General features: G+C 49.1%; 3 protein-coding genes across 3 annotated transcripts, besides 1 other annotated feature; 1 reads left to right on the forward strand and 2 right to left on the reverse strand.

Moving 5' to 3' along the window:
• Positions 1-1,803: 1,803 nt before the first annotated feature.
• On the reverse strand, positions 1,804-9,509 carry FPSE_00930 (uncharacterized protein; the record flags this gene model as incomplete). The annotated part of the gene is made up of 8 exons (XM_009254050.1): positions 1,804-1,911; positions 1,957-1,980; positions 2,069-2,121; positions 2,180-5,140; positions 5,200-5,918; positions 6,611-6,663; positions 6,851-9,348; positions 9,431-9,509. The coding sequence occupies 8 exons, from the start codon at positions 9,507-9,509 to the stop codon at positions 1,804-1,806; spliced, it is 6,495 nt and encodes a 2,164-aa protein (XP_009252325.1).
• Positions 2,047-2,067: a repeat region.
• Positions 9,510-11,787: 2,278 nt separating the features above from the next.
• Positions 11,788-14,544, forward strand: FPSE_00929 (uncharacterized protein; the record flags this gene model as incomplete). The annotated part of the gene is made up of 4 exons (XM_009254049.1): positions 11,788-11,885; positions 11,935-12,062; positions 12,168-12,524; positions 12,575-14,544. 4 exons carry the CDS (start codon positions 11,788-11,790, stop codon positions 14,542-14,544), a joined length of 2,553 nt encoding a protein of 850 aa, XP_009252324.1.
• A 362-nt stretch (positions 14,545-14,906) lies between these two features.
• Positions 14,907-16,877, reverse strand: FPSE_00928 (uncharacterized protein; the record flags this gene model as incomplete). Its single annotated transcript, XM_009254048.1, has 4 exons — positions 14,907-16,302; positions 16,353-16,451; positions 16,509-16,684; positions 16,737-16,877. The coding sequence occupies 4 exons, from the start codon at positions 16,875-16,877 to the stop codon at positions 14,907-14,909; spliced, it is 1,812 nt and encodes a 603-aa protein (XP_009252323.1).
• Between the last annotated feature and the right edge of the window lie 287 nt (positions 16,878-17,164).

The following is a 17,164-nucleotide window of genomic DNA, read 5'->3' on the forward strand; positions in this document are numbered from 1 at the left end:
AAGCGACTGAGCTAAGAAAAACAACAGAAATGACAGGTTTTGACAAAGAATCGAGCAGTTGCGCAGAGCAGACCCTTGGGTATCTGGGGCAGTATTGACCGAAAGCTCGCTTCGGCTCCGATGGCCTGAAACGTATTGCATAGGCACACAAGACGATTCTGTTCGGAGACAACCCCATGAAAGGCAGGACTGTTCGATACCTGCTAGGGATCGATATATTGTCGGGTGTTGGAGTGTTGGTCGATTCAGACACCCAGTGGACTCATCGACTTGTTTGCATTTTTACTGTAGCCGAGATATACATACCTGACTGACTATCCGCAATGCAACGCAACGGGCGTCGGTTCAAGAGGCCGTCTCGTCGGGCCCATTACACTGCAGCTGCAAGCTGCAAAACTGTGCATCCCCGAGTCGAGGTTGAGTTTTTAGCCACCTACGACCTGATGACCCAATAGTTCAGAGCCAACAATGCAGAGGGAGGGCTTCGTCATAAGAGCCAGGTTTAGGTTAGCAGTTCATGTTCATCCAAAGCAGACAGGGGTGTCTGAGCAACCTCAACTGCGTCTCTGTGGCGAGCAGCAAAGGTGCAATGGCTGGTCTGCACTTGCCCGCAACCGACACAATAACACCATGCAAACATTGAGATGTCGGCGAGTCAGTAATCGTTGAATCAAGCAGACGTCTATCGGTTCAAAATTGGAGCCTTAACTATTCATCAGTGGCGTTGCGGCCCTTCCCGTCCCGCGGATCCGCTTGCCGCCACCAATTTGACCACTTAGCTGAGAATATCGCACCTCTCTAACGTTTGGGTTGAGGAATCTGAACTCGATACACATTCGTGTGCCATCTGGGGACAATCTAGCATTCGCGACCGGAACCCACCATCTCATGCCGTAATGAGCTAGTTACAATGTCCTGCAATCTTTTCTCTCCCAAGTATGCAATACCGACCCCGCGAGCAAGGGACCGTGCCCGCCGGAAACCAGCCGGACAGTCCGTGGTTTTGTTCCGAGTAACATCCCGAGGGGAGATGATTAGCAATATCATCTATTTCTCTGTTGCGACTGGTGTGTTTACCGTTCCGGAAACTTTGAGGCCCCAGTCTGCCCTGTGGAACAAAGAGAGCTCTTTGACATCAAGCGTCAGGGGATTTGAACCGTGAAAATTGGGCCGTTGAAATCTCATTATCTCCCAGGTCCCTCATGCGACCCGTGTAGCGGACAGTTCATCCGAGTTGCAGTCTGGCAGTTGAATTACAACGTTACACTTTCATTGCATAGAAGTCTTGCCCTTTCTCCATATCAAACTCCATGATATGAGCCAACCTCGCTTCAACACGGGCTCGGGAGAGCTTGCGACGTGCATGTAAAAACGCTTCATGTTCTGATACTTACTTGGAACCCGGTAGGCATGAAGTGGAAGCGAACCCACTGGCGTCAATACACGGACGTTACGTCCTGTAAGGATGCCTAGGTTGCTTTAGATCTTTGCAAGTGCCGCAACTGCCGTAGCCAACGTATGTAGGCGAATCCCCTCGTTCGCAGTATGATAATCCACTATCTATTGGCTAGTGTTACGATTCATCTCGTAACAGCCAAAGTGGGATCTTTAAACTTTAATACTGTGCAAGCGCGAAGCAACTACTTTGAGTACTAAGATTGGCCTTTCTCAGAGTTCTCATCTAAGAGAACTAGTAAGAACTCTATTAGTGTAGATGGATATCAAGCTAGGCAGGCCATCCGACAACTAGGATCAAGCGAAGCATGTTGGTCTGTGGGGGTTATGAGTAGGGATATCGTACTCTCAAGACCCTATTTCGAGACACATGAAGTTGGACTGTGCAAAGAGTTTGTACCCCTGACGCGGTGAACGTATGAGTAATGAGCCATAGTTGACGAGTGAACATGAATCCTGTCTTGTCAAGTGCCTAGCACTATATTCTGAACACAAACACACTGTGCTAGGCACCTTGGTGACACCCTACAGCAGACCCAAATTCCGATACGTTAACAAATAGGCTTTCGCAAAGGAGAGGAATGTCGGGAGAAAAATAAATTATATAAAATACTTTGCAAGTGCCAATGGTACTTGGTGCATCAGACCTTAAACCTAGGACTGAATCTAGAATGAGAAACACACAGTGACGCAAATGCTTTCTAAAATCACTACCTCTGCACACCTTTGCCTTTGCCTATGCCCTCAGTCTCAAGAGTCGGGAACTCCTCATACTGAAAGCCTAAATCTGCCTCAGTTGGATACAAGCCCTGATCCTCCATGCTGAGCTTCAGGGCAAGCTCCAGATCATAGTCCATGGGCTCAGCATGGCCTGAAGAGTCCGCCTTGGAAGCACCTGGTGATACACTTCTCGAGGCCTTGGCCTTTTTGTTGGACTTGGGCTTGTATGTCAGAGAAAACTCATAGTCACCCGAATCTACCGCCTGAGGCGATGAGCCGTTCTCGTTGACGCCTTCCATCAAAGACAGTCGGATGGCCTGTTGAATTTGCTGTTCGTAGTCGTCCTCGACGGGCGCTCGGCCAATATTATCAGTCGATGCAGAGGGCGGGGTTATCATGTCAGTGACGCTAGGCTCAGGAGTAACAGTGTCAACAGTGGTCTCGCTGAATGTCGAGGCGGTGTCCAGACTTGCATCAGCGGCTGAGTCGCTAGTTCGGCGAAGCTCCTCGAAGAGAAACGCCTCCTCAGAAACCATCTGTACGTACCGCAAAGCCTCCTCCTCAGTCAAGTCCCCAAGCGTACCGACACCAAAGCGGTTGCGCAGACGGTTTTGCTCTCTAGCCTTTATTTCATTGTCGCGTTTGATCTCAGCTTCCTCAGCAGCGATGAATCCAGTAACCTTGCCGTCTTGGCGACGACTGGCCAAACGCCCATGTACGTCAGTGTGTCTGAGCCGACGCTTGCGTCCCGAGGCGTGATTGGCAGAGCTGTATGCCCAGTACCTCAAAAACGCACCGAAAGAAACAACACCTCGAAGGACAGTGGGGTCGGGGTCGAGATAGATAGCGCCGACTGCTGAATAAGTCGATTCATCGAGGGTGGGGTTCATTGTCATCATATGTCGGGGCACTCTGCCGTTAGACCTCGCATTGAGTGTACGGACAGGATCCAATGTCGACGCGAGGGGATCCCATGCTTGAACAAGGCCATCGTTTCCACCATGGACAAGATACATGGCCGAGAGAGCCACGCAGGACACTTCAGGAGATTCGGTCTGGATTTGTCGCACAGGGTTGATCTCAGCGGCCTTGCTATCCTCACGAGCATTCCAGACAAGTACGGCGCCATCATCTGTTCCGACAGCAAACAAACGGGAACGGCGGCCTGGAATTTCGTCCTCAGTTTCGTGCAGAGGATCTTCGCCAAGAGTCAAAACTGCCGTATTGGAACAGTCTATCGAGACACTGGTAATAACAGCATGGCTTTGGCCTTTCAATGACATTGAGCAACTCTTCCATTCATGAAAGTGAGACACGAAATCTGACGACGAAAGCGAAGAAGGAGACGCAGAGCCTGACGCCGTCTCCTCTAGAACCTCCAATGCCTCTGTATGCGTAGCACCAAAGAGTGATGCTTGTTTTGCCATTGAAGGGGCAGGAGGGGTGGGTGCTAATATGACAGAAGACGATTGGGCGTCTTGGGGTACTAGAGACCGAGTATAACGCTCGATATGTGCAGAGCGATCTTCGGCAAGACCACAGTCAAGTACAAAGATGTTCTCGCCCGCACCATGGCTATCGTCGTTGGCAAAATCGACTTCCAGCTTACGTTGCATGTCCCATCCTTCACAGGCTCTTCGAAAGTGCGCAGGCTTGTGACGGAGGAATTTTTCAATTTCTCGTGCCTCAGCAGCCATTTGGCTCTTACTCAAATTCATAGAGTTGGAAGGTGACCGCGGCGAGTATGCGCCCTTGATGGCATTCTTGTCCAATTCGTCTGGCCGTGCAACACGTCGAGTAGAGTCCAGGAGATGCCAGCAGACTGATCGCCCAGCGAACCAAGCATTCTTGGTGGCGTCCTCGCTCTTGTCTTGGTTTTGTGTAGTCGGTATCTCGGTCAGATAATAGACCTCGCCCAAGGCGTTGAGGGTGACGGCCCATATCCTCCCTGTAGACTTACGTTTCTGACTGTAGTTGTCGTCAACCTTGAAAGCGATGATTGGCACACCAGGACTGAGAACCCAGCGAGCAGTGACATCTCCAGACTCGTAACGCTGAGGACCATTGTCGCCTCCGATAGCATATGAGGTGACAACACCAAGAGTAGAACCAGTCAGCATGCCAACCATTGACTGTGTGCTGGTAGGCACGTTTGCTGACTTGGCCAGCCACACACTACAGATGGCCTCGGACATTTCCGGGATCTTGGGGATATCGGGATATGTATCAACGACACCAGAAACCCCTCCGAGGTATCGCCCACGGATTTCGCCAACAGGGCGGTAGTATGGACGACCTCCTGGGAAACCCTCACCTGCAAGTGCGCCATATGGCTGACTAACATCGAGAACGTTGGGAGTAGCCGCGGGGCCGTCTCCTAAGCCGAAGGGTACAAGGTTGGGAAACACCTCGTCAAGCTGCATTGCATTGAAAGGATCAACAAATCCCCATTTCTCGACCCTTCCGTTGGTAGGATCACTGACTGATGCTACTCCAAGATCGGCAGAACCATGGATCGCTTTGGGCGGCTTTTTGCCGTTTGTAAAGACAGCATGGACGTTCGTTACAGCCCATGGCAGCTTGGAGTTGTAAGTCAGGACAGCACTGGTTTTCTTCCCGCTGCGAACAGATGCGCCAATACCGCCTGAGGCAACAGAGGCACCTGGTTTACCACGAGCCAGACATCTAACCAAGCGCGTGCGAAGAAGGTATTCTTTTCTCCAGGATGCCAACGGCGTAAGACGAGTGAAGTATCGAGACTCGGACTGGATCAAATCAGGCGAACTGTCAGACCAGATATCCACATGATTCTTGGCATCGAGTGCTTCGTGCCCAGGGAAGAATCGCAGGAAGGCCATGCGCCAGGCGTGAGAGCTGGTGATAAGGGCATAAAAGCGTTTCGAAACAAGAGCGATAGTAGCATGAGAATCGGAATGCAGATGCGAGAAGATATGCGTCAGGATCTCTGCAGATGGAGCAAGTTAGAAAAAGTGTCAAGTTATTATTGGCGATTGCATGACGCACCATTCGGAAAATCTTCGAGCAGGACTCCGCCAGAGGGTGTATCAAAACGCTTGATAACCTTGAAACCCAGTGCTTTCTTTGGAGTAGGCGGAGTCATTGCATTCTCATATTCGGAGATGCGCTGACCTGGAGCAGAAGGTTGAGCAGACGAGTGATGTCTTGGACTCAGTCGACGTAGCTCCTCATCGAGTAAGTCGGCATCGACGTCATGGCTCGAGTCTTGATGGAGCGCTGGTGCAGAGCCAGTGTCAGCGCCACTTGAGTCTCCGGAATAGACACGGCGGAGGCCGCTCGGGACATGGTGAAGGGGGCCATGCTGGGAAGATGGGGTTTCAAAGGGGTTGTCTCGTTGAATCAAAGGTTTTGTATGCTCGAGAGACTCTTGTTGCATATAGCTGAAGGGTTGGAACTCGGGGAAGAAGGTTATTGACCGTGCACAAGGTGTCTGCACAGTCTGGGGTGCCGGGGCGAATAAGTTTGGAAGATTGGGAGGGTCGGTTATGCGCTGTTGGGCTGTATCGCTGCGAAGGTGAGGAGGAAGTCGGAGACGAGGTGGTGATGATTCCAGGATGGAGTTTGTCGTTTTTGCCGCGCGCCGTGTTGAGTTCCCGAAATTCCACTTTGCCGATAATGAGCCGGCGCGAGATATTGTCAAGGTGTTGATGATGATAACGGACCAATAGATAATCACAATAGGGCATCGTGTTAAGGGATTGGATCTTAAGGATGAATTATTTAGGTAGACAGTTTAATAGATAATACATTTCTTCGTTTGTCTGTCCGTAACGTCAATGTTGAATCCAATCGAGTTGTGAGTCATCAAGGTAATCAACATGATGGAGCCACTTCCATTTTGCCTCCCGTCTATAGACTACTCTCTCTGTAGCTTCATTGAAGTCAAGGTTTTCAGTGTCAGAGAGTGGCGTTTGTTGAAAATTCTTGAACTAACTACAGTAGCAGATTAGAGAGTCAGAGATTATAGCTGGTCCTCTTTCCAGAGATAGAACGTGGACGATTATTTTGATTGATGCATCGTAGTACTCGGTCAAAGTATTACTGAATTGATGTTGCCTTGATTCATCATTCATCGACAAGACTCATTAAGCATGGATGGATGTAGGGATGTCAAGGGAGCGGGCCGACCAAGATCATGATCAACCAATCAAATTCTCATTTGTCGAGTTGCTGTACATAAGACATACTGTCGATTGGACATATTTATTCCCCACGATCCTGAATAGGAAACCCGTTGTAAAGGCGCATAGAATAAAAAGACGTTGGAAGCCACAAACTTTGGCTTTCAAGGTGTAGTTTCATCTCTGTGATGACAAGATATTCGACAAGTATTGGAGTAGTTGAATCCTGAAATCAAAACACATCCCAGACCACTCATACTAACATAAATACATACAAGCCTGATAGCTTCCTATGCTCTACCCTCAACTTAGAATATTCTCGCTTGTTCTAATTAATTTTGTTGTCGCATTTCAAGGCCACTGGGCGTATATTCCGCTTCCCATGAATGCTCGTCTGTCTCTATCTTGTGCAATCCAATAACTGCCGTAATAAACCGACAACATCTCTACTACATCATCTCATGATATACAAACCATCCAATTCAGTGTCATTAAACCATAATCCAAACGCCTACCGCTATGCATAATCCAGTCATTTCCATCGTTAACCCAGATCTCAGAAAAGCTGCACCACTGTCATCATCATCCTTGCTATCCACCTTGGCATTATTATTATTATTGGTCCCAGTAGCTGCAGGCAACATCGCAGAACCTGTCGCTTTTGCTTCGATAGTGGTAACAGTCGAAACACCAAAGGGGTATCTGATTGTTAATGTGCCGATGACAATACCCTGGGGTCCAATTGTGATAGTCTCGCCTCCAGCCTCCTTTGTGGTGCTCTTAGCACCTGGACCAGCTGAGAAAGTCGTCTCGTCAACGATTATGTACGAAGGATTGACCTTGGTAATCGTCGCTCCACCAACAATTTGACGCTTTGTATCTCCAGCTTCAGCCTCAGGACCCCCAAGAGTCGTGCCATCAACAACGACACCCGCAGGCCCTATTGTAACAATATCGTCGTCGATCGTCTCAGTAATACCGGGGATGCTCGGCCCATAAGTCAGTGTCGTCGATCGGAAGACGAAGACAGATTGCCCAACCGCAGTAACCATCTCGCCACCTTCTATGATCACGTCTGTCTGAGGAGCACCTGCCCCATGGTACTTGAGGGTTTCACCATCTACCACAATTCTATCAGGCGCAATAAAGACGTCCCGTTCATCAACCAAGGTATTCGAGCCCTCTGTGGGAATTCCCAATCTCATAGTTGTGCCCATGAGAGGAATTCTGACCGTAGTACCACCGACTGAAGCCTCTGTTCCTGAAACCGCGACAGGCACCTGTCCAAGTATTGCGCTGGTAGGGCTGACAACAGAGACCACAGTTCCAGCAGGCTGTGGTTTCTTTATTGTTGCCCCTTCACCAGCCACCTCTGTTGGACGGATTGTAAATGTCCCATGGTCGACGGTGACTGTTGTAGTCTGGTCCATCTTGAGACCTGAGAAAGTCTTATCATTAACGATAACTTCTTGGTCTCTCGCTGTCACCACAAATGTCTTAGTCTGTACAGCAATGGGGATAAGTTTGGGCTCGGAATTGGGACCAAGATCAGAGTTGGAATCAGAATCGGACCGTGAACTATACTCTGGGTCGGAGTTGTTGTTAGGACCAGAATTGGATCCAGAACTGGATCCAGAACCAGGTTTAGGATCGGACTCAGATCCAGCATCAGGACTAGAACCAGATCCAGGCTCAAAACCAGGCTGCGGATTACGTTGAGGTTGGCCGTGTGACTGATCTCCTGACGTAGGCTGTGGCTGAGAAGCGGCCTTACCGTGATCCTTCGAGGACTGTACTCGATTTGGGCGCAGCTCTTTGGTAGGCGCAGGCTCTTTCTTGTTACTCATGGGTAGCCCACCTCCCTTTGTCGGCATGTCGAAGCGCGGAGGCGATTTTGTAGTAAAGACAACGGCCGGATTCTTGTCCGTGGTTATAAATGTGACTGTTGGTCGCATGGACGTGAAAGTTTGCCCTGGCACATCAGGAGCCGGAAAAATTGTAGGGTTTGAAAATTCAGGGATTTTGTCTGTAGAGCAAAATTCACCTGACATGCATTTTTTCGGAGGCTCTTTAGGTGACAGTGTGGTAGAAGAGGGTAGCGGTCCACCAACATTGCTGGATAGTGTTGCACCAACAGGCTCTGTCTGGCAAAAATTGGGAGTAGTGATTGTTGGGTATGGAGCCGTATATTCACTGATATTCCCGAAGAAGGTCACTGTTGACGTATATACAATTGAATACTCAGTGACTGGTTCATCAGACTGCAAGGTCGTGCAAGGAGCTGATGTTGGTGTTATCACCGTCAGTGTTCCTGACGTCCAAGGTCCAGGAGTATGTGTGCCGTTCCATCCTCTTGAGCTGGCAGAGGGGGAGGGTATCCATGCGCACGGAATTTTAGAACCTGGACCACAGGTTTGGGATTTGGGGTTGGTGTTGTTGGGCGCTGTCGTGATTAAGGGGCGGGCGAAGCCCTCATGTGGCCTCCTCTGTATTGTGGCATGGATTGTATCTTGTGTCTCGTCCGAGATGACATCTTTATCGCGATTCCAATCGGAGGAAGAAGCCAAAGCAATGCCATTAGTTGGGGTGGTAAACCCGGAAACCTCTTGTGAGAAGGACAAGGACTCGAGAGGTCGTTGTGTTGACAGAGTAACTCCAGCACTTGTAGATGAATTGGCCAGGTCATGATCCAGCTGTTCAGTCGTCAGTGATAACACAGTCCTAGCTGAAGGATACTGCGCTAATGACAAAGTTGTCGAATCGTTGCCCAGTTCTGTAGTAGTCAAAGGTAGCCCAACTGCTTCACTCCCAGAATTAGAGGTTGTCTCCAATGTGACTACCTCCAAGCTTTCGACGGGAGAAGTTTGGCTTGAAAGAGAAACAAAATCATCTTCTTGTGACGACGTTGTAATCTGAGGAGCTTGTATCAACGGCGACAAGCGAGTGGTGCTGGCAGTCGCGATTGCAGTGTCATTACGAGGAAAGCGCCTCGGGCTCTGTTGGCCAGAGTCGACTAGAAGTGGAACTCTTTAGCATTGTCCTTTTTTATCTTTCATCTTTACAAATACACAATAAATTCAACGCAGAAAACTTACATCGAGGCAAAGCAATCCCAGCAGTGGACGGAACGAGTGTTGCGACTGAGAGCAGTGCAGTGACTTGCACCACCCTCATGATGTCTGTCTATATCAGCACTATGGTGTGGTTCGCCTAGGACGATTTATCGATTGTCTGGTCGTTCGCCATTCGAATCTAAATATTAAGCAAACCGGTTTGAACAGGCCGCTAAACGAGCGATTCGACCGTGCCTGAATTAGGCTCACATCGACTATCGACGATGTTTGCACCACAGTGACCACACTAAGTCGTTCTTTTTAGTTAACAAAGAAGGAAACCGATCACCAGACAAACTGAGAGGGGTTCGGAGGTTAGTTAATGAACTACAACCTCAACTATTCTCTAGCGCACAATGGCAAGGGACTACGGCTGCGCTGGCGCAAACGATCCAACCGGGTCCTGGCTTACTGGCCCATTTGGGGGGGGGGCTGGCTGTCTGCTGAAAAAGGTCCGGCCCTGTGTGGTCTGTTTCATCCCCAGATCTGACTTTGGCCCTGATCACTTTGGCTGCAGTACCTAGGCTTGGATGGCTGAACGTCCTCTAGAACAGGAAGCCTTCAATGGATGATTCGCTTTATTATGAAGCCTCGTACGTACGATTGCATATTGTACTAGGGCCTAGAATCTCGTGGCCGATCCTTCGTCCTTTGCGAATACTACCCTGTGCTTATCTGCAGTTGGTATTATCTTCTTCATCCTGGCCTACCAAGACTGAAGAATGACACCCTATTCATAGAGCAATCGATCTTCCTAACCGGACCGACACATTCTACATGCAGTTTTGGGTCTATTCAGCGCCTTGGCTACACAAGGTATCCGGTGAACTGGGAGCGCGAACAATAGTTCCTGCAAAAGTTTATCCCGAGTGCTACCGTCTCGTCGGTATCTCACCTTCCGGTTATAGTCAGTGGGACAGTTTCCAAGACAGGCAGGCCAATATTCAAGTACCTGGTAACATTTGAGGCCGAGAACAATGAAGCACCCAAGGTGATCTTCCAAACAGCATACGGTTTAATTATTGAACCGAAAGACAATGCAGAGAAGGAAGGCATGAACAACATGAATTATCGCTACTTCTGCTAGGGTTGAGTAGTGTACCACAATATGGGGACTGAGATTATTGATCCTGGCAAGTTACGTTGTGCATTAAAATTGCAATTTATTCAATAGCCTACTGACAAGAGCCTGTGACCTCACTCTGGATCTTGTATTTCAATCGTCTGATCTTGAGCGGATCAGATCCTCTGTATCCGTACGACGACGACACACATCTTGCACAAACGTGGCGTTTATACTTGCTGGCTGTCGGTATTGATGAACACTCGATACTGAGTGTAAGGGTCTCACTTGCTGTACAACAGCATGCAGCCACCAGTTGGCGGCGCTAGGGTTTATGAGGCTTTGCCGGTCCTAGTACGCACGTATACTTTTCATGCTGGACGAATTGCAGCCCGTATCCTTGACATGGGCCAACAGGCACATGCGGGTTGTTTCCAGAATCATAGACTCCAAATCTCCACAGTCTGGTTCTGTTTGACAATGGTAGGAGTCCTTAAACAACAAAATTGAATACTGGCAGCATATCAGGCTGTTGTAACCATGGCACCAGTTACATACTTGGCTAGGCGATCCCTAACCGAAAGTCTCTGGACTTACCCCTTGCGGCATTTCGGTTCAACAGGACAGTTTAGAGTCGACAGAGATTTCCCGAACGATAAGCTTACAAGCTGCGACTAGTACCTAATTCTATGTGCAGTCTTGAGTCTGGCCTACCGCACCTATAGTCTACCTAGTCAACATTTACTAGGTAGGGACAAAGTCTAGTCTCCACGTTCCCCGCCACAGATTCGAGGCCTTGGGCCATAAGTGCTAGAAGGAGCCAAAGCCATGCAACTCTACCGATTGTGGCTTACCCTTCAACAAGGGGTTAATCCTCGAAGCGGCACATGCCAGTGCTCGTTGTCGCCCCCGGGCCATCTACTGTAGAAACAAAATTCTTGCTTTTGTTTATTACCATTTCCTCCAAATTACATCACGATCAGGAACGACAGCACTGCAGCACACCTTCCAGCGCTGCTTAGACGAACGGTTGCCGCAAGAGATTGGTTTACCGTCGCATGGTTTTTGCTTCAAGTGTATCTGTATACTGATTGCACCTGTTCAATCCTGGATCAACGCCCTGGACTCTTGGCGTGGAGAAGGATCCGACGTTGAATGCGCCGCATTGCGGTCGCCAGGACTTTGCCGGCTCAATTAGTTCTTGGTTTAATTGTTTAAGACCAGGAATGAATCTTATCGTGAGAGCTGAATCTCGTGTCCGTCAGTTGACTTCGAGATGTGGTCAACAATCCTCGGCTCTTCATTGCTTTTCGCGCATCTCATACGAGCCCGAGTCGGCGAACCAGAACCTGTTCTGTTGCCCACCGGCGACTGGTAGGTCACTATAACCTGGTCCTATAACCAATTCTAACCCGAAGGATAGGACTGGTACCGATGGCAACTGGTCGACGATATCCTTCTACCTTGGTTCAAACTCACAGCATGTCGATGTTCTGGTGAGCACGGCTCTTTCGGAATTTTGGGCTGTTGGCCCTGGAGGATGTTTACCCAGTATGTGCATACTCTTGCCTTTTCAGGACTTGTTCAACAACTATCAATGCCAAACAAGCTCATTGTACACCGATCGCATGTTCTAAACACTAACCTTGCGCTAAGAGGAACCTCATTGCAGTGCTGCCCGAGGAGGTATTTATGATTCTAAAGACTCCAGTGATTGGACTTCATTAGGCACTTGGCAGCTTGGCCTAAGCTATCTTGGTTATGGTGGTAATGGCGACTACGGCCGTGATCTCATCAACGCGCAAAGTCTTCTAGGGAGCGAACCATTCACTATGAATGACGTGCTAATAGCGAGCATCAACACGACCGACTACTTGCATGGCCTCTTCGGCCTGGGTATCACACAGGGAAATTTCAACGGCACTGTAGCGGATTCACCTCTAACTCAAGCAGTCAGCCAATATGGACTGATTCCAAGTTACAGCTTCGGGTATACGGCCGGAGCCCACTACAGTACGCGGCCTGTTCATAATCTCTTTCTATATTCTCACTAATTTGACTAGGAAACTCCCCTGCTTCATTAACCTTGGGAGGTGTCGTGAATGCTAGGTTTGAGCCACATGATAATGTTTTCACACTCCCCCAAGACGACAATATGGAACGCCCTTTAGTCCGTGGTATTGAAATAGCCCCCGTCGGGGATCAAGACGCACCTGATTCCTGGGATTCTGAACAACTTCTGCTTTCACAGTGGAACTCGTCTTTCTACGCCATCATTGATAGTACTACCTCTTATCTATGGCTACCGGACGAAGTTTGCGACCAGTTTGCCCAAGCCCTCAACTTGACGTACAACAGTACCTTTAACCTTTATACCATCAGCAACGACCAATATCGCGAGTACTCTAAAGACGAATCATTCGATCTTACCTTTGTTCTTTCTAGCTTCGACGATAACGACAACTTTGGCGATCCCTATGATGTATCGGGCATTGTGAATATTACTCTACCCCTGCGAGCATTTGTGGGCTTGCTACAGTATCCTTTTATGCCAGACGAGATCCAGTACGGCGACCCGGCCATCCCTTACTTCATGCTACGAAAGGCGCAAAACAGCACAACGTACATACTGGGACGTTCATTCTTGCAAGAGTCGTATTTGATCACGAAATATGACGAAGGCACTTTCTCAATTCATCAAGCTCTCTTCCCAAACGGACCAATGACAGATTATAAACCATCCGCCATAGAGCAGTCCGATAACAGTCCGTATCCTCCACCGAAAGCACAAGATTCTGGAAAGGGACTTTCAGGTGCACAGACTGTGGGAATCGGAGTAGGGGTGGGACTGGGAACCTTTGTTATTTGTGCAGTAGCTCTCATCACATGGCTGTATTGTCGACGAAGGCGGAAGGGCACAGCTGTAAGCAACAACGAATCAACAGAGGACCAACGCCAATCTCTGGAAGACGCAGCCCGATCACCCAAATCTCCTTTGCTATCATTATTTTCAAAAATATTTGGACGAAGGCAATCAACTCAGCAAAGCCAAGGGGCCAATGATGACAAAGAAAAGGCTGTCGAAGCTCCCGATACCCAGATCCACGAGATGTCGGCTCCGTTGCCACCAGCAGAACTTGAAGGAGAAGATTGCATGTCATGGAACGATGACACCGAGTTAGGGACCGACAACTCCCACAACCTGAGCGCATACGAAATAGCGAGACAGAAACTGGACAGACAACTTCAGGGTCCCGTTCCCTCATACAGCCCACCCGCGAATGAAGCAGAGATACCCCCAGAGAAAGCGATATACCAACCGAACCCGGCGAACGGCCCACCGGCATCACTGAATTTATCACCCTCTGCGTCACTGAAAGTGTCCCCAGAAGGAGGATCTAACGGTAACTCCATGGTCTTGCCGTCTCCTATGACCCCAATGTTCGACCCAAATGGTCGCCCTACCAATGCGGTGTCACCATCAGTGGCTACTATGCCTGTATCGCCAACGACCGACATCGTCTCGTTATCAAACTCGCCACACTCTCCGCATTCCGACCATCACACCATCGACTCCATGACTATGGGCTCAGACAGGGAAGGTCAACTATCATCGAATCCCTCCATGAACCTACCACAACAGCGATTAGTGCAGAGAACACCAATTGACCCGTCAAGAGTGGTGTTTCTGGGAGCACTGCCCTCGGATGCTCGGTTTTCCCGCAATGCTGTACCGCAAAGTACATCTGACGAGGATCGCCAAGCTGCCAGCGGCCTGTCACATAGTAATCACTCTTCCGATTCTTTGGGAAGTAACTTTACTGTGGACGAGGAAGGGCGGGGCGAAGAAGATCCGACAAGGCGTCTAGGTCTAGGCACGAACGGTTCTTCTATAGGGGCTGCGATTGTGAATCCACAACAAGGGCATTCGGCAGACCAGCCTGACACTCTACGTGGTTCGGGACGTATTAACCCGGGTGAGGATTTGGTTCATGTGCCACAGCTGGCCGAGAGACGATATAGCTGGGAGTGATGGGGTGTACTGCTCAAGGGAAGGACAAAAAGAGGCAGGGAAGCTTGCTTGGCAGCCAGGTGAGTAGTAAAAATATGACGACACATGAAGCATTTTGGCATGGTTCGTTGGTGTCTTCAGGCGTTCAGGACGGGCATCTGTTCAAACATGCTGGGCTGACAGATGAGACGGTGGTTTTGTATTGTAATTTTTGCATGAGCGAGCGATTTGAATATTTGGATGCATCATTTTTACTTCTCGAGAATTGGTCGTTCTATTCGTTTATACCATGGCTCCACCAAAAACAGGCTCACGCCTAAATCTCGTAGAGTAGTCTCTTTTCATATTGTGCTGTATATCTATGAGAGCCAGTTTTAGTTTGTCTACCATATCTCCTGCCACCATGTCAAACTAGCCAGCATCTTCTTGCGCTCCTCTACATCTTTGACGTCGTCTGAAAAGGGCTCAAACACGGCTTTCTTGGCAGCATCCGCCATCTTGGTTGAGCCACCACAAACGCAAAATATTCCGTTATCAAATATTACTTCTTCGATCCTCTTTGCTTCCTCTAATAGCCGATCTTGAACATAGATTTTATTCCGTTGGTCGCGTGAAAACGCCAAGAACACATTGAGTTGCCCCTCGGCCACTAAAGCATCGAGCTCTTGCTGGAAGAAATAATCGGCTTCGCGATTACGGTTTCCAAAGAAGAGATACATGGGACCCGGCGAAGGCTGCGTGAGGCGCTCGTGAAGCAGGGCGCGGATGGGGGCAAGGCCAGTGCCTGTAGCGATGGCCACAAGAGGCCGCTGGGCGTTCTGAGCTCCGTGAATCGGTGAGAGTACGGGTTTGCGGGTAACTGTCAGTGTTGAATCCATAGGGATGTTGTCGAGGTAGCGAGAGCAGAGGCCTTCTCTAGGTTTTCGAAGGACGGTCCGGTACTTGACTAAGGCAACGAGGAGTTCGATTCGGGTCTTGTTCTCGTCTGTAGGGTGGTTTTGGTGAGCCCCGCCATTGGCGATACTGAAGTCTCGACCACGTATGAGGGGGAATATGTCAAAGAGCCGCTCCGCGGGCAGCTTGACGGATGAAAATTCTTCGAGGACCTCTAGAATAGACCGTCTGGATCTTGTGGCGTAGTCAAAGTATTCGTCTAGGTACTCGGCCATGGTGAATTCAAGTAAGCGCTCCTTGTGATCAGGGTTGGTAGAGAAGTAGGACATGTTTTTGAGAAATGACCTTCGAGGTATGGCTGTGAGGTCGATATTGTTTAAAAGCAATTCTCTCAATGTGCTCTTGGAGTCTGTAAAGAGGTTTGTGGGGAGAGATTCGCATTGGGAGAGGTCAAGAGATTTATCAGCGACATCCTCCCATTCCATAAGGGTGATGAGCCTCTGGACATCTTGGGGAAAGTTTTTGGGATAAATAGTAAGACAATCTCCAGGAACACAGGCCAGTTTGGCGCCCTCGCGGCGAGGGATATCGAATGAGATCAGACGAACATCTTGCCAGTGCTTCTCTGGTGTAAGTCTATCATTTCCCACCAGTGTTGCTGTCCATCCGTCAGGGATGGGAAGTAGTGAGGAAGAGGAGACGGGCCCAAGTGATGGAGGGATGTGGCCGTTAGTTTCCGTACTGTTCTGAAGAGGGGTTTCGAGTGACCACTTGGGAGGAAGAATAACATCATCCGGGATAGGTTCAAGGCCAGAAGGTGGAGGATGGTGCTCGAGGAAATGATTATATAGTCGCCCCGTCCAGCGTACAAAACTCCCGTCGAGACTGTGACTTGTTGTTAGAAGCTGGGTGTTGACTTGAAGAAACGAACTTACCCGTCTGGAAATTGCTCATCGGCTTCATAAGGATCGATGAAAGTTGTAGCACCAAGTTGGTCGAGACGCCTGTTTAACTTTCGAGCTGCCCAGTTAAATCTACTGCGTGTAAGCTTTTGTATGAAGGGAAATGGGAACAGGCTCATCGAGACTCACTTCAGATAAGTGCTATCACCCAAGCCAAAGGTTGTGTAGTTGACTGAAGCCAAACATCCTAGCGGTAGTTTCTTGCGTAATAGTCTTTTCCAGAAGAGCAATGAATTGTGAGGCATATCCCCTTGGCCGGTGGTTGATATGACAAATATCACAAATTTAGGCTGGAGAAGGGCATTCTAAAATGGATAGTTAGTAATAATAAAATATCATGGGAATTGTATAACTTACCAGATCTACTGCGTCAAGTTCCTCCACGCGACTCTTGAAATGCAGCCTTTGACATATTCGCCCCAGCTCTTCAGCCATGTCCTGGGCATTGCCTGTCTCAGAGCCATAAAGGACAAGGACGCTCCTATCCTGAACCGCCATGGTAAACGTCTAGAAGGGATATTGACAGTGCTACTATGGGGTAAGTTGGGTATGAGAAGTAAGTGTAGCAAAGGTCCGGTGTCGCACGTTGAATCATGAAAGCCTGGTGGGTAGATTTGCGATTTGGTTAGCGTCGATTAGTGGATGACCGATGGTGGGGTGAAGAATCTGCGCCTCAATTCAGTGCAGAATCTTATCAATCTGGGGATTTAATTATTGGATGAATCAGTGTTTATTGTTACAGTGCTATAATGTAGGGTGGACAGAACATACAAACGAATGATTTA

This window comes from Fusarium pseudograminearum, chromosome 4, assembly GCF_000303195.2.
Source record: "Fusarium pseudograminearum CS3096 chromosome 4, whole genome shotgun sequence".
NCBI classification, from domain to species: Eukaryota; Fungi; Ascomycota; class Sordariomycetes; order Hypocreales; family Nectriaceae; genus Fusarium; species Fusarium pseudograminearum.